This window comes from Trachurus trachurus, assembly GCF_905171665.1.
Source record: "Trachurus trachurus genome assembly, chromosome: 1".
NCBI lineage: Eukaryota > Metazoa > Chordata > Actinopteri > Carangiformes > Carangidae > Trachurus > Trachurus trachurus.
The window spans coordinates 12,559,730-12,578,850 of record NC_139891.1 but is presented as its reverse complement, the minus strand read 5'-3'; the positions used below and the strand labels follow the sequence as shown (position 1 = coordinate 12,578,850).

At 41.5% G+C, this 19,121-nt stretch overlaps 1 protein-coding gene across 2 annotated transcripts in view; it reads right to left on the bottom strand.

Annotated features, from left to right (window-relative positions):
* LOC310992561 (E3 ubiquitin-protein ligase SMURF2-like) overlaps positions 1–19,121 on the bottom strand; it is a 60,133-nt gene that overhangs the window by 22,078 nt on the left and 18,934 nt on the right. For both annotated transcript variants that reach the window (XM_083980646.1, XM_083980647.1), the window contains exons 2-7: positions 13,251–13,289; positions 11,350–11,458; positions 6,072–6,205; positions 2,128–2,193; positions 1,439–1,523; positions 1,156–1,239 (exon numbers count right to left, since the gene is read on the bottom strand). In XM_083980646.1, the coding sequence (XP_083836772.1) occupies positions 1,156–1,239; positions 1,439–1,523; positions 2,128–2,193; positions 6,072–6,205; positions 11,350–11,458; positions 13,251–13,289 (517 nt within the window). The remainder of the gene's footprint in view (positions 1–1,155; positions 1,240–1,438; positions 1,524–2,127; positions 2,194–6,071; positions 6,206–11,349; positions 11,459–13,250; positions 13,290–19,121) is intronic.

The following is a 19,121-nucleotide window of genomic DNA, read 5'->3' as shown; positions in this document are numbered from 1 at the left end:
TTTACAGTATTACATTTTGTTTTTTGGTAGGTTAACTTGTAATGTATCCATAGACAGACCAAAAAAAAAAAAACACTTTTAGTCAACTTATCCTCTTGTTCACAAACTGTTTTTCTTCTTTTTTTTTTTTTTTTGCTAATTCTTTTATCAATTTATTTATGTAGGCCACTCGAGTTTGCGCTCTCTAGCATGTGCATTTTAATCGTTAAACAGTTCAGACAACAGCAGAACAAGCTTGAATGTTAAAACCAACGTGACCACTCTTCCTTGCAACCCCTGTTCCTAACCCCTGTTCCCCTCAATTAAACCCATCTCCATGGAAATCAGTGCAGCTTCCTACAGTGATAAACACTGGGTTAAATGTCCGCAGAGCTGAGAGAGCTGAACAATCCATTTTTTTTGTGTTTCTCTTCTGACACTGAATGACAGCATCCCTACCTGATCGTTTTCATTCTTAAAATCAACTTTTCGACCTCCTTCTCTGACCTACCACTTAACCTCTTCTTCACCACTTCTTGTTCTTCTTTTGTACCTGGTTCTGCTGCCGAGGGGCCAGAACGGATGTGTAGTAAGAGTGCGTGAGGCTGCGAGGGACAGTTTTTTTTTTTTTGCTGCATACTACCTTACTGCTCCACTGATATGGGCCAAGTAGGAAGGCGACAGTTGTTCTTACAGGAACAGGGGCCAAGCAAAACCTGGCTGCCCGACTGGCTGGCTAGTTTTTGTGTGTGTGTGCGTGTGTGCGTGTGTGTGTGTGTGTGTGTGTGTGTGTGTGTGTGTGTGTGTGTGTGTGTGTGTGTGTGTGTGTGTGTGTGTGTGTGTATATATTGTAGTGGGGTGAGGGGCTAAGGAAACTGACAGCAATTCACTCATTACCGACAGACTGTTATTGTTGTGAGCGGAGCTGAGTGGAAGTTTTTTTTTTTTCTGAAAGGGGAAGTGGAGGAAAGTACAACCACTTAAACAGACCGCTCCTGCTTTTTTTTTGTGAAAGGTCAAGTTTGTTGTGGTTTACAATAGTGCAACTGCTGAACTAAAGACAGGCAGTAAAATATTATGGATGATATTATTTTGGCCTTTCGAAAGCTCTCGTCGACTTTCTTTTCTAATATTCTACATCATTCATCGGTCGTGTGTGCATGTGTGCAGTCGTACCTGGTGGGTCTCTCCCATTGTGTGGTACGGGTGATGTGGTTAAGGTACTGTATCCTGCCAGAGGCTGTCCTCCTCTCCTCCCAGCTGTTTCACAGGATATGAAGACACACAGGAACTTAATATACATAAAGCAATATCAAAAATTAAAGCAATAAAGAATAAACACTGTTTTGATACCTGAAAGGCTCTTAATGAATCATCAATAGGCATGGAGATTGATATCCCAAATCAAAAATACAATGCATAAAAGTTGAGAAAGAAAAAAAGCAGGAATAAGACGAACCCATCAGGCAAATCATTGTCAAACAGACGACTGCAGTCCACCACCGGCCCTCCTGTCCCGATGCGATCTCTGGACTGAAGACTTACTACACATGACAAAGACAAGGAAGGGGTACATCAATAACATTTTATTTCTTATCTATGATGACAAAGATTGACTGTGATCAGAATCTTGTAGGGCATGAACTCCAGTTCCACTGATGCTCTCATACATTTGCCTTGTGTATATTCTTCATGTTTCCTTTTCCGTCTGACATCCCCGCTGCGGTTCAGTGGTTAGGTAATGAATTGAGTCAGAGTATTGACACAGACTATACCGTCTGGGTCAAGTTGTGTTTTGTCATTTTTACATAATACAGCCAGAGTTGTGTTTGACACAAACATTGGTTCAGCATTTACTTTCATAGTCTCGAATATCAAAAAAGCATTTGGTATCTGAATTTTCCAACTTATGTGTACTTAATCGTGGAGGAATTTGAAATAACAGAACACTTTGTGTTGAGATGCCTTAATAGTCATTTCCAGCTGGTACTTACTTGAGAGTTTTCAGACAATTAAACTTGACTTATGTCTGGGCTATATTTGAGTCATACATACCATACTCACACTGTGATTTTATTCTATGCAGATGACATAAGATCATTTTTGTACACATATACAGTATACTGTAACTGATGTAGCGTTACTTACCTACTATCTGTCCTCTCACAGTGTCATTGTCATTGGGGCCCAGCTTATTCAGGTCCAATCTCTGATCTGGAGGGCAAAATAAACAAAAACCATAGATTTAACATCTGCTCCTTTTGTTCAACCATCACCCTGTTCAGGCGCTAAGATGTCTAACCTTTCAATATTTACACTAAGTGACCAAAAACATATTTGTCTGATAAACAGACTTCAAGTGCACTACTAGGGCATCATTTCAGTGGTTTTTGATTTGAAAGGGCATTTACATGTATAGCGCTGCAACTTATGAAAGGAGGTTGAATAGTTTGGAAAATCCAGCCAACCTTGGCAGGGCAGCGACCAACAGGGACCGAACTGGCCGGTGCTGGCAGAGTGTTGGAGCTTTTATTTTGTTCCAGTCATCACTATTGTCAAGCCAAAATAAACTGATTTTCTGAAAATTCACAAATGCATAATTTACACAGTCCAGTAGCCTAAATTACTTTCCCCCCCATGCACAAGTCAGTTGGGATAAACTAACGCAGCCAGTCAAAACTCTTGATATTATAAATCAAATCTCCACACTATTGCGCCTTTATAATGTTTAAAAATACAACACTCTGCCCTGCAGTAGAAACGCCTCTGCAGCTTTCCCTACTTTGTGTGAAAAGGTTTAAATACGGACACACCAGTGTCATGAAATCTGGGCCTGAAATTTGTTAACTATCTTGTTGTTTCTGGAGAAGTAAGAGCACATTGTCTGTTAAGCACAGGATAGCACTGTCGGACACAGACAGCACAGGAACACAACCCAGGAAGAGTCGGAACAAGATCCAGACACAGATACACTGCAGTCTCTTTCTCTAGCTCACACACACACACACACACACACACACACACACACACACACACACACACACACACACACACACACACCGAGCGACTTGTGCACTGCCAGTCCAGCTGACCAGCACAGGGACCAGGAGTGACATCAATTGGTGCCCATTAACAATAAAACCTGTGTGTGAGTGCTTGATATGTAAGCATAGATTTACTTAAACATGTAAAACTAAAACATATTCAGACATGAAGCTGAGTGTAAGTGTAGGAGAGGGAGGAGAGGAAGGGAAATATGCAGAAGAGGCAGAAAAAGGCAGAGTGAGAGGGAGTGAGAGAAAGGAAGATAAAGAGATGCCTCAGTTCTCCATGTGCTAATACTAAAACCAAAGTCAGACTGGATTTGTAACGGCTTGCCAGTATGGTTTTGTATGCACATGAAATTGTATGTCTGTTTGTATGTATAGACTAAGCAGATCTCAACAAACCTGTAACTTGTTTCCAGACTTGTGTGTATGTGTGTATGTGTGTGTGTGTGTGTGTGCGCATCTGTTCTGGATATGTGTCTAGACTAAACAGTGATGGCCTAAGCCTTTCATGGCTAGAAGAGTAAGCAGATTTTTCTCTTGAATAAGAGAGAAGAGAAACTGAGAGAGACACAACATTTACAGACCATTAACCACAAGCCCTCAGCACACCATGCAACTTCTCAGAGCTGTCATAACTGTGTGTTACAGTGAACTAAGTACACACGTGTTAATATGTGCATATAGACTAACATGAGTTTAGCATGTTTAATCACTCCTTCACTTTATTGCACATCTGTCTCCACATATCGTGTCCGTACAAATATATTGTGTAAGTATCACAGTCTGCAAATAAGTGAATATAATTAGCCATTACTTCAACACTATAAATGCTGACAAATGAGTTAACATCAGGGTGAAAGGCGAGGCAGTCTGACATGTGAAGTCATTTAGAAAGAAAGAAAGATAGAAAAAAAACTGGCGGTAGTACATTTGTGGGTTCAGAAGTGGGGCAGAGGACTTAGAGATTTGTTTCTGCCCCGCTACAGGAAGTGGAGCTCACTGCAGAACCAGACAGGCCTCTGGTAAACAGACAATCATGGTGGATCCCCTTCTGGTTTGCAAACCTGTGTGTGTGTGTGTGTGTGTGTGTGTGTGCAGGGGTGAAACAGCTCTGTGAGGTTGTGTTTGCACTGCATGACCAAGTGAGGTATGTGTGTGGATGTGCCTTCTAGGAAAAAGGGCAATTCCAGTAAACTATTTTGTGTGTGTGTGTGTATGTATGTGTAGGTTTAATGTTTGCATCTGTATACATCATGGTTAGACCACAGACTGGGCACTGTTCATGTGTCTGCCCCACGCAGGACGAGGACAAAGGGATAAAGAGAGCGCTGGTGTCTCGTCGTACATCGTGTCTCCCTGTCCACTTACAGCGACTATGATAAAGTATAACGTTTGCTGTACAGTAAGTGGCTGGTCTGGAGCCTGACTGGAGCCTATACCGCATGTTTCTTGTAGTTGAGGATAAGTCTGAGGGCAAATCATATGGGGGTAAAAGTATGGCACCAGGCTTCGATGGCCATCAAGGTCCCTCTTGTGGCAACAACGATGCTGCTGAGGTTCTTGGTGAATTAGTGGGTGAATTTTATGAGCCAAGAATGAACTCTACAGTGACGCATTAAACTTGACAGTTGAGGGCTATTTTATCTGAACCAACGTAATTACAAGTGTCTACAGTCATGGAAGTATCCAACTATGCAGTTTGGATTTTAAAAAGCATCCAACAAATGGTAATTATATTCAGACAGACAATTTTTAAAGTGGCTGCGAGGACGACTCTGGAACGAATGAATTTAAATAGGGAAAAGGTAAGACGCATAAAGGCGAGGAGGGGGGGGGGGGGGGGGGGGGGGGGGTGATGGTGAAGGTGGATTGGAGGAAAGGAGAAGAAGGAATGTTTGAAAATATGGACTAGACAACTGTTTAGTGTTTATAGCCTTGTTCAAACTTGGCATTTAAATCTGCCTTGGGTGACCCGATCACAAGTGGACAACTCTAAGCACAGCTGTGATGCATTAGGACTCATCTGATCTGAGAGCTGGATTCTGGACACATGACTTTTCACATTGCAAAGGCGTCCTACTGTAGGTGACAACAGAGGACCATCTACTCAAATGATGTCCTGCGTTATAGTCTGATTGAGTCAACTGCCATGAAGGCAGACAGGGTTAACAAGTATGTCGCTGTTCACAGAGAAAATAAGTTTAGATCAATTGTAAATTAAACAGCATCTTGTGTCAAACACTGACAATAACTTCATCAGCAGGACTAGGCCAATACCTCCAATAATAAAAGCTATTTGTTTCCTTCACAGAGAGTTGCGCTGCTCTAAAATGAATTGTGGCTATTGATTCAGCCCCAGGTGGAAGATGTCTACAGCGGGCAATATCTCTGATATGTGTTGCCTAAATGACTTGCTTGTGTACTGTGGCCATAAATCTTCCAGCAATGAATGGCTGGCATAGGAGCAGCAGCAGGATGCAAGCTGGGGGAGCAACAGCAGCGCTGTTGAAAGAGTGAAACATGTAGCAGCAGGCTACCTAGCTATCACACTGCTGCAGCCAGATAAAACGCAGGCACAGGAAAGACACCCTGGTCCCCGGGCACGAGGTCTGTCTCTGCTTCTGGAGACAGCGCGTCTGACCCACACGCGTCTATCTGACTACGCGTGGTGAGTGCAGGATGTACTGTATGTGCATACACCGAATCAAAATGAAAACAACTTTCAGTGTCTGCATTTGTTTACCAGGAGGAAATTCATCTGCAGCTCGCATGACAATCAGAATCAGATATGACACACAACACAGTAAAAAACAAACAAAACAAAGAAAGACAGAGATGCAAACTTGGTTCTTTCAGCCACTGGATGGAGCCTCCCCATCACCTTTCACTAACAAGCCTGGCACCTCGGGGTAAAGGCCACAATAAACATGCAGACGGATCATGATGGGACCAGACGCCCATGACCTCTTCCCCCCCAGCGAGTGTTTAAAGACACAGAGTAACTATGCACTGACTCATAGACAAACATACACAGGTACTTACAGCCAGTGTCTTTGAGTCTGTTGATGGCACTGGACAAGAGGCGGACACAGCCCAGGAAACCTGCGCCCTGCTTTTTGTGGATCTTCTTGTGGTTCCACACACTTATGGTGATAGAGTCCGCCTTTCCAATGTATCTGACGAGAAAGAGAGAGAGCGAAAGGCCGAGTCAATAAGACAGAAAATGGGATTGATGGCAGAAGTCATTGTGTCATTATGCATATCATTTCAGATGATCCAGTGAGACGTGCTTGTTTGCACACCGCAGGGGGCTCAAACCTTTAAAACTATTTTTTTAATCAACTGACAGGAAATGAAACTTGGAAATTAAATTAGCTCATAAGCTAAAACAAACTTGTACTCAGAAAAGTTTCCAATACACTAACACACACACACACACACACGGCGAAAATAAACAAAAAAATCTTCAACCTCCATTTTGCATCTCTTATTAACTGCGTCTCGCTGACAGCATGAGAACAATGCACGCAGTGTTTGTGGTGCAGACTTTCAGACTGTGTAATGAGGCAGATTAGTTGATTTAAAAGTGACTTCTGTGTATGTGTTTGTGTGTCTGCAGATTTAGCACAGCTGAGGCCAGTCTAGTCGTGGTTGAAGAAACAGAGGAAGTCCCCGTGATGTACTCCGCCGCTGTCTGAGACCCAGACGGCTCCCGCAGTAGACACACAGAGTTGAACATTGAACACACACACACACACACACACACACACACACAAATGCATGCACGCATACACACACACACACACACACACATAATTACAGCCTATCATCTGGCTCGGATGCAAAGCTCTACATTATGCCGTATATCACTTGTGTGGGGGGGGGTCCCTTCTGAAGACACTAAAATGTAGGAAAGTTTAGTAAGTAAACAAAATCACAGGAGCTGGTAAATTGTTTCACTGAAATAAAATGACAACCTGTGTGGGTTGTGGATATTTTTATGTGTCCAGTGGTTTAGTTTCAAGTCAGCATCTGAATGTCAGATCAGGATAATATGACCATTTAACACTAAGTGGTGACAAATGGATAAGAGATAACACTCAAATTTCTTCTCCAATAAAGTTAATTTAAAGCTTATTTGCCATAAGGGGGCATGTACAGACTTGCAACCACTGGAGGTAAAGCAGTGCCAGTTTCCAATCTTGTCAAGCCCTGTGTAACATCATAATATGCACTTTATAATCAAATCATTTCAGCACATCCTTCGCTGTGTTTTGTGTGCTGTGATGCTCCGTAAATCATCTCCCTGTGGACGTTAATGGTGTTCAAGTTTAATCTTGTGCTCCTGCTTTCACACTATTTGGTAGTCAGAGTTGGAGGCAAGTGTGATGCTGTGGGATGAAGCATCATAAAAATAACAGAAAGAAAGGAGAACTGAAATAGCAGACGAGACAATGAGTGTCCGAGGACAAGAGAACAGGTAGAACAATATGTTATTTCCTCACACAGAACTGCAGAGCCGAATCCGTTTTAGGACAGTGGCATTATATAACATTGCAGATACTAAACTATACAGTTTACTGTACTTTTAGCAGATTAAAATCGGGGTCCAACACAACTACAGATTAAAATGACTGATGAGACTCTCCGTCCTCTGTAGATGGTTGTTGGTAGTGAAGTTGAGTTGCACAAAAACCACTTCCCAGTGTCTCACAGTTGATAAAAGGTGTTTAGCAGTGATAACATAAAAGCTGCTTGCTGAAAACACAGATATAGTTGTAGTGTGCTCAGCATAATAAAGGGATTACCTAGTAAAGGTAAATACGTTCTTAAAGGATAACCCTGAATATTGTCAAACGTAATGAGAGCCATTAAAGTAAGTTATTCTAGAAATAATAATGTAACATAGCTAACATTAACTGGAAATTAATTATTATCTGATAATGTAAACCATTACATAGACATGCCCTTTTCTCTCCATTTTGTTGACATTAGTTTCATTAAGAAACTACCACTGAATGTTAATTTCTTTCTTGCATAGAGACACACACACACAAATAGACACACAAACCACCACACACACACACACACACACACACACACACACACACACACACACACACACGCTTCATTATGTGGTTACATCAACAACAAAAAATAAGGATAAGCATTCCTAGTCTTACAGACAACAGCAGTGGAGGGGAAAAAGTCTTGGGTCAAATTCAGATTAGCTTTCCAGAACATACCAAAATCCAGACCTGCAAGATTTCCCCAACCCTTTTTGCCAGGGAACATACATTACAAAGTGAAATTGAAAATATTATTTCTCTCCCGATTGGACATATTTCATATTACTATTGGACACTTCTCAGTTGTTAACGTCCACAAATCTCAGAGTGGAGATTCTACAGCGCTGGCTCGTCCATATCAAGTACCTTGATCTGATTTATGTGGTGGGAGTAGATGCCAAAGCATTCTTCCTTACTTCCCTCAAAGCTTACTCTTACCCTACTCTTATATTCACCCAGCACCTCAGTCTAGTTCTCCTCTTCCACTTTTCGACATACACTTTCATAGACTTTTGTTCCGTCTCTTAATGGAAAATTGAGCAGATCTGAGCACTAACATCACTTACAGAGTGCAATAGGTTCTGGGTGGCACAACCGCCGCCTACTGAAGTAGGATGAATCTCTGCTGTCAGCCCAAGACAAAATACTTGAGTGTACAGTCATAGTTATAAAGACATGCTTTCTATTAATATTGACTTTGATGTCAGCCCATTTTCACCTACAGTATGCCAACTCACTGCAGACAAGAATCAGGCAGAGTGAAATCTTAACCAGCTTAAAGGACTGACAGGGCGTCCCGCTGGTTCACGTGGTAAACAGTGTAGCATGAAGGCTTAGTTCTTATTGCAGCAGCATCGACTCGAATCCGACCTCTGGCCCTTTTCAGCGCGACGCACACTCTCTCTCTTCCCCGTCTCTCTCGCTATCTTTCCCTGCAACTATTGAAAAGATAACACTATGTGCAGGATTCCTCACTTTTTGATGAAGCTGTGGGTTGGTATGTGAGCTTCCAAGAGAGTCAACTTGGCAGCTACTGCCAATGCCAACTACACATAGATGTTAAAAACTCACTCCATCCATGACATTCAGCTTTTTGGGGGACAAATCAAAAAATAGAAACAACTCTTGCTCAGGCTGGATGTGTGAAGACCGGTAGGGTAACAGAGGCTGTCACTGGGGAACGGGGCTTGCACAGTACAACATGTACTGCGTGTAATGAGAGTGAAAGCTCAGGGAGCAACTGAAGCAATGTGAGAAGTTGTACTAACTGAAAAGGCTGAAAACTGGTGGCCAAACATGAAGAGGAAACCTGCCAAGACCAGACCTACATATACTACTATAAGTTCATGAACTTTCTGTGCTTTAAATGTTTTAAAAGTTTTTGCATGGTCTCGGACACCAATACATATTATAGAGCATCAACTGCAATATATTTTTAAGGCATTTATGATGCGTAATATAGGGTAGCAAAGCCTCTGGCGGAATTAGTGTCATGTGGGGAGAGACCCCACCTCCTAATGCTGGCAGCTCGAGACAGGGGGTGTGGTGAGCTGGCAATCTGCCAAGCCCACACTCCCATCTGCTTTCTGTGGCATGTTAGCCATTTCCTGAACCAGAGGAAGAGGCCAGGGTCGCTGGCAGGGAACGCACTCCACAGAGAGGGTGGGGATCCAGTAGGGGGAAGAGAATTATGTAAAAGAGGGAGCGGATCTGAGGTTGATGTTGACAGGCAAGTAGAAGCATTGCAAAACATTTTTGTGTGTTTGAAAATAAATGCATGTGACGAGAAAGGCCAAATGCATCTGTTGTTACATGCAAATGACCAAGACTCAAAAACAGTAACACGTGCATGGACATTTAAAAACTGTACAAGATCAAAAAGGATTGTAATTAGAGCCACTAACAATGACAATCAATTAATTTCCTATTTTATTAAAAATCAAAACATTAAGTCTATTAAATGTCAGGAAATAGCGGGAAAAAAGTCAACCCAGGTATCAACTAATAGGTAGACAAAGTACAAAACCAGGTTAGACTCACATTGGAGAAGCTGAAACTAAAACTCTGTATTTCAGTAAATTTTGCTTGAAAAATTCCTCTTCAGTCAAATATAGCAAGATCGTTGCCTATTCACCAACTGTTGAACAAATATTAATGTATGTATTTGTATATTTTATAATCCATCTGGAGAGGCAGTGCTGGATATCCGTTGTCATACACATTTTCACCTTGTCATTATTCCCACCCACTCTTCATTGCCAGTCCCTCTGTGGTTCTTCCCCTTCAGTGTGTTCAACTCTTAATATCTGGCTTCCTTTTCCCTCTGCACTTCCCCTCCTTCCACTGTTTCCTTCCATCTCTCACCACAACATAATCTCGGTTGCCAGTGGGTCCTTTGGGTCCTGTGGGGTGATCACTCCACGTTAAGGGCCTGTCAACACAGGCCTAAGTACAGGGGACGTTCACACCACACAGTCTCAGGGAAATACTGAGCTTCATAGTTTAATACAGGCACTTGTATTGCTGATTCTGTTTCTAGTCATTCTGGGTTCTGAGGTCGGTAGACAATATAATGACCACATTTTGCTTTAACTCGCTCAAACAATCTAGCCTGCAAAAATACGAGACGCTTTTGCCTTCTGTATCCCTTCTGGTTTCCTTGACCATTGCATAATTCATAGATTTTATTTGAAATGCCAATGATTTGCATTTCCGAGACTAAAGGCAAAGACGGAGTTTTATTTCCTTGCCAGGTTTCAAGAATCATGTTAAACAGATTCACAAAGGCATGAGCAGCTCACCACAAAAGAGATCACTGGAGTAAAAGCCCCCCCCCCCCACGTACAGCCACAATTAATTCAGAGAAAGTGAAGTGACCAGAAAAATCTAGACAAATTAATCGCTTGGTAGCCCAAAAGCATGTAGCAAACTGCACATTTTACCACCCAAAACAGGCAGAATATGTTGTAGAGAGTTGTGTTTTCCACAAAACTCATTTGAATATGTCTGGCGAGGCCTGTGGTATGTCACGTCTAAAACTTCACCCATGTTCATTCGTAAAATGTGTCTAAAAGGTTTATAGATGGGTGTTTCCTAGCGCAAAAACAAATCTACATTCCTGAAACACTTGACATAGCAGTTTCATATAGCGACACACTGGAGAACAAACCACTATACAACCCCTCTGTGACAACTATGGTCTCTCTGTCGAGGTGGCGCAACATTTGTTTTCTTTTGTGCTGCTGACTTACAGATCATAATGTTGATTCCACTTTGGGTCCAGCGTGTTTCTCACAGTATCTGTAGAGTGGCATTGTCCTGAACCGTCCACCACCACTTTGGCGAAGGGATCTGGCAACCCTGTAAAAAAAAAAAAAAAAAAACAGTCAGCGACAAGTGAAATGGTCGTGTTAAGCTCGTGTACAAACCCTCTGACCCATTTATGAGACTGCAGTCACACATTCATCTCTGGTTTTTGCCGTTCATAGACACTTATGATGACAACTGCATTTGAATACACTTGACTCTCAACCATAAAATGACACACATTTATTTACACAGGTACCTATTCAAATTACTTTTCAGTTCTCCCTGCAAACTCTCTGGCTTATTTTATTCTTTTAAGAACAGTGGGATAACGCTGGTTGATGCTGTTAAACATTACATTTGATCTACAAGTACTTGTTGACCAAAGCCAAGCAGCGTTGACTTGGATTTAACTCTGTGAAGGTCATGAAACTGAAATAAAGACCGACCATACACACATATTGCTGTGTCAGCCTGAGTGCTACTCAACGCTAGAAAACTACTGGTCTAATGAATCAAGCATCTTGTTTTAATGACGCTGCCACGTCGCTGGTGGCTTCAGATAGTTGTAATCTTGTTTGAGTTAATGTAACCAACATTATCAAAACATATGTGAGGAGGGGCTGGTTAAACAGGTTGGTCATGTAAACATTTCTGCTAACAGTGTGTATCTTATAAAAAATAAACTGAAGATATCTAAAGGTAAGAAGTGAATACTGTTAATAAAATGATGTCCTATGTGAATCATCGATGTGAAACGTTTACAGAGCGCAGACAGGAAGCATGAATGTCTCACAGTATCATATTCAGGTGGAAACCTGATAAGTGATTTTGTCTTGGTCTGCTCAGCTGGAATTTTCTTTGTTGGACTTGGTGACTGTGCATGTGTGTATGTGTGTTTTAAATGTGTCAGAGTATACACACCTCTGGGCACCGATACTTGACACAAGTCAAACCTGTTCAGTCACCCACTCTCTGGCCTGGGACTTCCCACAGCTGTGGGTTTGCGTGTTAGTGCGTGTTAGGCAAAAATAATAAATCTACTATTGTCTGTATCCATGACTTCCAGGTTAATGGAGAATCAAGTCACTGGGTAACCACCCTGTAACGGCTGCAATTAAGTGTTTTTACTGCGTCCAAAACAGGTAATTAAAGTAAATGATATGAGATGGGAAAAAGGTATCCTTTTGTGAAACTGTCTCATCAGCCGGATGAGATGATGCATCACCTCTGACATTAATGCTGGTGGCAGAGAATGGCTCTGTCCTCATAACCTAAAGAGACAAAAAGCCCTCAAGCTTAATGTAAATAAGAAACCATGAAGACAACCAGGAGCAACCCTCCCACAGACGCTCTCTAATTTCATCAAGTCACATATTACTTCTGTTTTTCTATATTTTTATTAGCTTGTGTTCAGATAGACAGCAAAATATAAACTCATTTTCCACCCATGCAAAATGTATGATTTGATGCAGAATCAGTTTGAAATGTTTTCTAGACTTTAGACTGACATTTGTATTTATTCTCTGTAACAGCCAGTGAGGCTTGGCCGTGGGCTTGACTAAATAAGGTGCAATTTCTGTTCAGTCCTATTAAAGCCATTTAATTAAGTCTAGTGCTTCCATGCCAGTGGACCTGGTATCTATTACTAGAAGTTAGATTAGCGGTGGGTCCCCATGCGTGCCAGACCTCCTGCTGTGTATAACAGACAGACAGCTCCTAAGGGACTTCATTTACAGCATGGCTTCAAAAGCCAGCAAGCTGCCACTGCTGACAAAGCCCATTCTCAGGCACGAGGGGGGGAATGGGACAAGAATAGCAACACGTAAAAATAGGCTTTACTTACTGAAGAAGTCTTTCTTTGCCAGGTTCTTCGCACACAAGACTGCAAGAAAAGAAATAAAGAACAATGTTAATGACAGGTTAAAAATTAGACTGGTACGAAATAAAAAATAAATAAATACACAGGCCGACCACTGTTAAGAATATTAAGATCAAAAAAATTATAAAGAATACCGCTTCAAGAGTATGAGACATTTCATCTTCCATTTATATTGTTTTATTTATAGTGTGCCATGTAGCACATTAGTGTATCATTACCTTCCTGTCTGCTTGTAGACGAGTTTTATACAAGTTTTATACTGTTTTAACTACTTAAATTCTTTTAGTGATAACACTGAATCTCTACCATATTATATTAATTAAATAATGTTTTAAAATTACACAATTTTGGATTAGGTTCACTTTTTCTCACTAGTAATATTTCAAGTAAAAGGCCAGCTAAACATTACATTATTCATTTCTCTCTTATCTGTAAAAAAAATGTACACACTTTCCTATAAGTGATGGCTACTGTCTTTTAGTCTATTGGTTTGTCCTTCCCCACTGCCCTTTTGCAGACCTGGAGACCAGTTTTTAGAGTTTCTCTTTGTAAAATATTAAGTAGACAAGCACTTGTTTCGTGTATAAAGCAAGTCCCTGAGCGTATGCATCACAGACAACATACAATGGCTTTCAGCAGAGACGGGAGAAATAAAGACAGCAAGTCTGTGTTTGACTTTGTTCTGCTCTTGTCTTTTTTATTCCCATCTCAAACTGTCTCTCTGCTGGCATGTTGTAGGGCCTAGGTGAACTGAAGCAGACTAGTGCTTTCATTGGAGCTGGCTAGACAATCCTATGACAGTTATAGAGCCAGACAAAGTAGGCCAAGCATCAACATTCAAGAGCAATGGCAGAGAAAACTAACACAATGAATACAACAAAAAGAACAGTGAACCTGAGACTCGTCAAAGCGAGCTCAATGAGCATTGTGGGCTGGTAGTAGACACACCAACACTATAATCACGTATTTATCAGTGAATAAGAGGTGGAACTCAGCTCTAAGCAAACAAAGCGAAAAGAGAAGGTTACATCTTTCTGCAAGTGCTTCCACCCATTTATCATTTTTCCATAAACTGCTTTTGAGTCACAGTCATGGGCAGAAACCTTCAATTGATCATTAGGACAGATATAGGTGACCACTTTCTTTTCCAACTTCAAAGTACCTGACCTATTTGATATAGTACCGCAATAGTTTAGGGCCAAAAGACGTAGATCATCTGCAGTCGTTAAACAGCTCAATGAGCTGTAAAGGGACACTGGAAATTGAGATATATCCTGCATACTTTATTAGATAATATGGCAAGCAGTGCACTTATGAATACTCTACGTAATATCCATCATGACGCAAAAAGACTGAATTACTACATACAGGAAATTATTTTTCATTACTTCATTCTGCAGAATGTCCTGTACAGACAATTCATACAAAACAAGTTTGTCATGTGAGAGTATAGATGTCACAAAAAACAGTTATTCAGGACCAATTCGATGCTAAACTTCTGAGAACAGTACTTGTTTTTTTGGGGGTTTTTTTTTACAGTCGCATAGATACCAAAGGTGCTGTAGGTAGTGGAGATGATTCTTCTTGGTCGACAAAGGCAGAGTAATAAACACAGAAGCAACATGTGGTATGGCAGCAGCAAATGCGGTGCAAGAATCTACTGAAGAATATCAAACTGACTCTAACCAAAGTCCTTCTAGGCCTTCATATTAGAACGTCTCTGCTCTAACATAAATACCTTCACACAATGTGACTGTCTACTTTTAAGTCAATACAAACGACCACACTACAAAAGTCCTTGTATATCGACATGTGTCTGTGTCAGAGGCTTTCTTATCGTTCCATCTCTCAAGCGCTTTAAGACCCCTATAAAGTAAAACAGTGACGTATTGGGCACATCGCGTACACGACTTACACAACAAATCATGTCAGAGTATGTGATTTCTGGCAGGAAGTCGAAACAAGCAACACTTTTGTAAAATATATGGACAAGTCTGGGAAACCAACCAAGCATTACATCCATTCAATATGGAGACCTTGACGGTGACCAAAATGACACAGTCAGACAAATCAGACAGAATCACAACATGGGAACAGACAATCTCAACACAAACCAAATTACACTGACTGGGCCGACTGAATGAACACTAACCATCAGCTTGTCAGGGGAAATTACACTGCCAAAGCCGACAGTATGGGCACAGGCCAAATCAGAGGCGGCCAGAAAAACCTCCTGTGGGACAAAACGGACACCGTGTTGTTGGCAGACGGGAGAAAAAGCAGGAGAAACAGTGGCCTGAAATCTTGGCAGAACATTTGTGGGCAGAGAATCCATCTCAGAAACTAAATCAGCCAACAAAGTTTCAATAGGTGATTATCCTAAGCCTAAAAAACTCACTAAAATACATATGTGTAAAACTTTTTTTTGAGATATGGATTTGAGGGTATCATCAGGTTGTGTAAGTCTGAAATAATTCAAACAAACTCCTGCTGTATCAGTGTTGATTTGACATTGGAGCCTTATACATTTGTATAGGGTATTTGGTTTATTTTGTGAAAAAGATGGTCTGAGAAATTTTCTGAAAACCTCTATTTGAGGCATTGTTGGCGATATAACCCTCACAGATTTCAAAAATCATCTTACAACTAGCTCCACCAGGATTTAGATAAACATGGGCTAAATATGTTGATAATCTTATCTGGGCTTATGAAGACTCCACCACTGTGGATCCTAGCATCAATGAGGAATCAAATCTCATCTCGGCGCCCTGTGGGTATCCAGCAGTGTAGACGAGCTGCCACGTGAGCAGGCAGGCCGCGCCGCGGTGACCCAGCACTGGCAGAGGACCAAACTCATCCAGATCCTGACACGGAAAGCTAGGTCAACTAGGAATCAGTAAACGACCAGGGAGCCCGGGGGTGGATCAGCATCTCTATCACAGACAGACACCCATCTGAGCAATAAGAAGGACAATAAATATGTCTGCACAGCTAAGGAGTGTGGGACACAACCATCCACTGATTGATCCTTCCTACATCTTTTTCTTGAGACAGTTTCTCTGATGACTACTGTTTGATAAAAGAGTTGAAAGGTTTCTCAGAACATCCAGGTGATATTTTTGTCTAATTTTAGTCTCTTTTTAAAACCCACTATCGGTTCAAAACAAAGCGGCTATAAAAAGGCAGCTGAGTAATAGCCTAAAGATATAATTACACATTTTGGCTGTACTCCCAAGTACCATGGATCGGAAGCACTGTGTTGTGTCATGTAGTACCACCTGGCTTCCACTTTCACGTTCAATGTGCTGGTGCACTACAGGTCACCAAAACAAAACAATATGTTGTCAGTGTTGAACTTAATCATAGTGTGCGAGTCTGACATAACTAACCTCTGTAATGCATGCCGAAAATGACCAGTATCAGCCGTCAATCAGCCAATCACCGCAAGTTATCACTCATCAAACATCATCAAAAAAAATCTGATCAGGATATCCCTGGTAATCACAGAGCATAATAAAATGGGACCGACATATTTCTCAGTATTTGGTCAAAATGTAATAATACTCATATTGGCAGACGGTGTATGTGAACATTCATCCGAGGAAAAGAAATCAGCTTCGAGAAGGAAAGGAACCTATTAAGAGCTTACATAAACTGCAGCTTTTCACGGCGCATTGCTCATTTCGTCATTCGACCACCCAAAGTTGCCATCGTCTTAAACCAATCTGTGAGAGTAGTTAAAGGGTCAAAAAGGGTTCAACTTGGCTGCATTGTTTATCAAAAGGATTTGAAACAGCTGCTGTTTTGGGACCATTTGTAGGTGTGTTAGCCCATTCCACAGTCTGAAACAAACCATAAATCAAACTAACAGTCAAACCAAGCAGGCCTATCCATCTGAGAAGCTAACAGGGGATAATGGCTTTACCACTGTCTGGTAGCTAAGGGACATGGAGACAGACAGTGCCCTATCATTGACCCAGACAATATGTACTAAGGCTTTAGAGGTCATAGCTTTCTGTCACCAGGGGAAATGGTTGTGTACCAATCAAGTGTTCGGCTTTATAAAGGCTGCAAATCTACATCTGAAAACTAGAAAGTATCATTATCTTTGATTATGCCCCATGGCCAGAATGGTACAAAATAAATGCCACACAATGAGTCTGAAACTATCAATGAAAGGGAGATGTTTTTAAAAGATATGATTATCTTGGTGTGAGAATATCACATTTGTCCTGTCGCTTCGTTGTAACAAACAGAACACCAAATATCATTTTACAGCACAAACACAGCCCAACCGATGCCAAACTGTCATTTACATAAATCGTTATCCAATAATGTATGGTAATGAGCCCCTTTTGTAGTCATTACAAAACAAGCACTATGTCCCCCTGACCTTATAGCGCAGCCGTTTGAGCGGCGGGGGCTTTGTACGTCTCCGTCTGTCTGAATACAAAGGTCGGGCTGAAGGTTGGCATTAGTTCTGGTCAAAAGGTCAAAGGTTGTAAACAGACAGGGGTGGGGGGGCCTGAGGGGATTCCCTCTTGTTTTCTCAAGGGAGACTTCCAAGTTGCCATTTGCAACGGCTGCTTAACGCCTCACTCTGTTTGTTGGGAAAAGGCGTTGGGGGTGGGATGAGTCAGATGCTCAAAATCCTATAAATCCTAAAAGAGTGCACTATTTTTTGATTGAGCTGATATTTTTAGCTTGATACACCACTGCTTGCACATACAGTATAATAGCAGCAGAATTCACAAAATTAAACATTGTCAAACTTTTAAAAATAGAATACATCTTCTACAGTTCCAATGCACATCTATACATAACACATCACTGGTATCTGTCATTCATTCATTGTGGTATTATTCACTCTGAACAAGAGAAAAGTCGTGTGTGGGTTGTGTAAAAAGCACAATTGCAAAGGCCCACAGTTAAGTCAAACAAATTAGAAAATTTACTGATTAGGAAAAATATGTGGTACTGATGGTTGACTTTGTTGGTGGAGTGCAGTTCAAGTGTACATTAAGTTTAATCATCCTGCCTACAGATCCTGGCACTGTAAAATGACTGTCGTGGGGAAATAATAATTAGTTTATGAAGAAAGCGCAGGAAAAAGATAAAGGACATGAGCTGCATTCAAGTTCACAATAGTGTGTGATTTGCACTGCACAGTCCACTGAACCACCAGCATGCCTCTCGCCTCTTGCGCTCTGCATTAACATCGTCAAACCACAGAGCTTGGCTGCTCTGCCCTAAACCAAAGGAGTTGTTGTCAGTAACTCCAGTGGACGATTGCACGATAGACCGCCGCCAACTCCATGGTCAAGTACAGACATTTTGTGGTTCATTTGTTCAATGAATTCTCCAGCAGCACTACAATGACAGGACAGTAAAGCCGTGCTGCATCAGCATCCCTCTGCAGACTATGGATTCTGGCGCCGTTTTAAAAAAGCAGCGTTTTGGAGCAGTGAGGAGAGTTCATCCTATGATCATTTCATTTCATCCTCTATTTTAGGGCACATTTGGTTTCTGCACCAATGAGACGGCTGGACCTAATACGTGTATGAACGAGCTATTCCCTTTAACACTTCTGATCACTTTGCATGTCTCGTCAATATGACATATTGAACACATCTGTTCATTGGATGGTTATATCCATCAGCGTTAACAGGCACAGCAGAGCAGGAATACGATGCAGCTGCTTCCACTGGACATGTTGTGAGCTTGGTTCACATGTTGGAATGTAAGGGGAACAAGCCAATTTTCACATTTCACATTTCCCACCTGCGAAACAGTGCAGGAGACCGAGTTAAGACATTTCAAGAGAGTATTCATGCC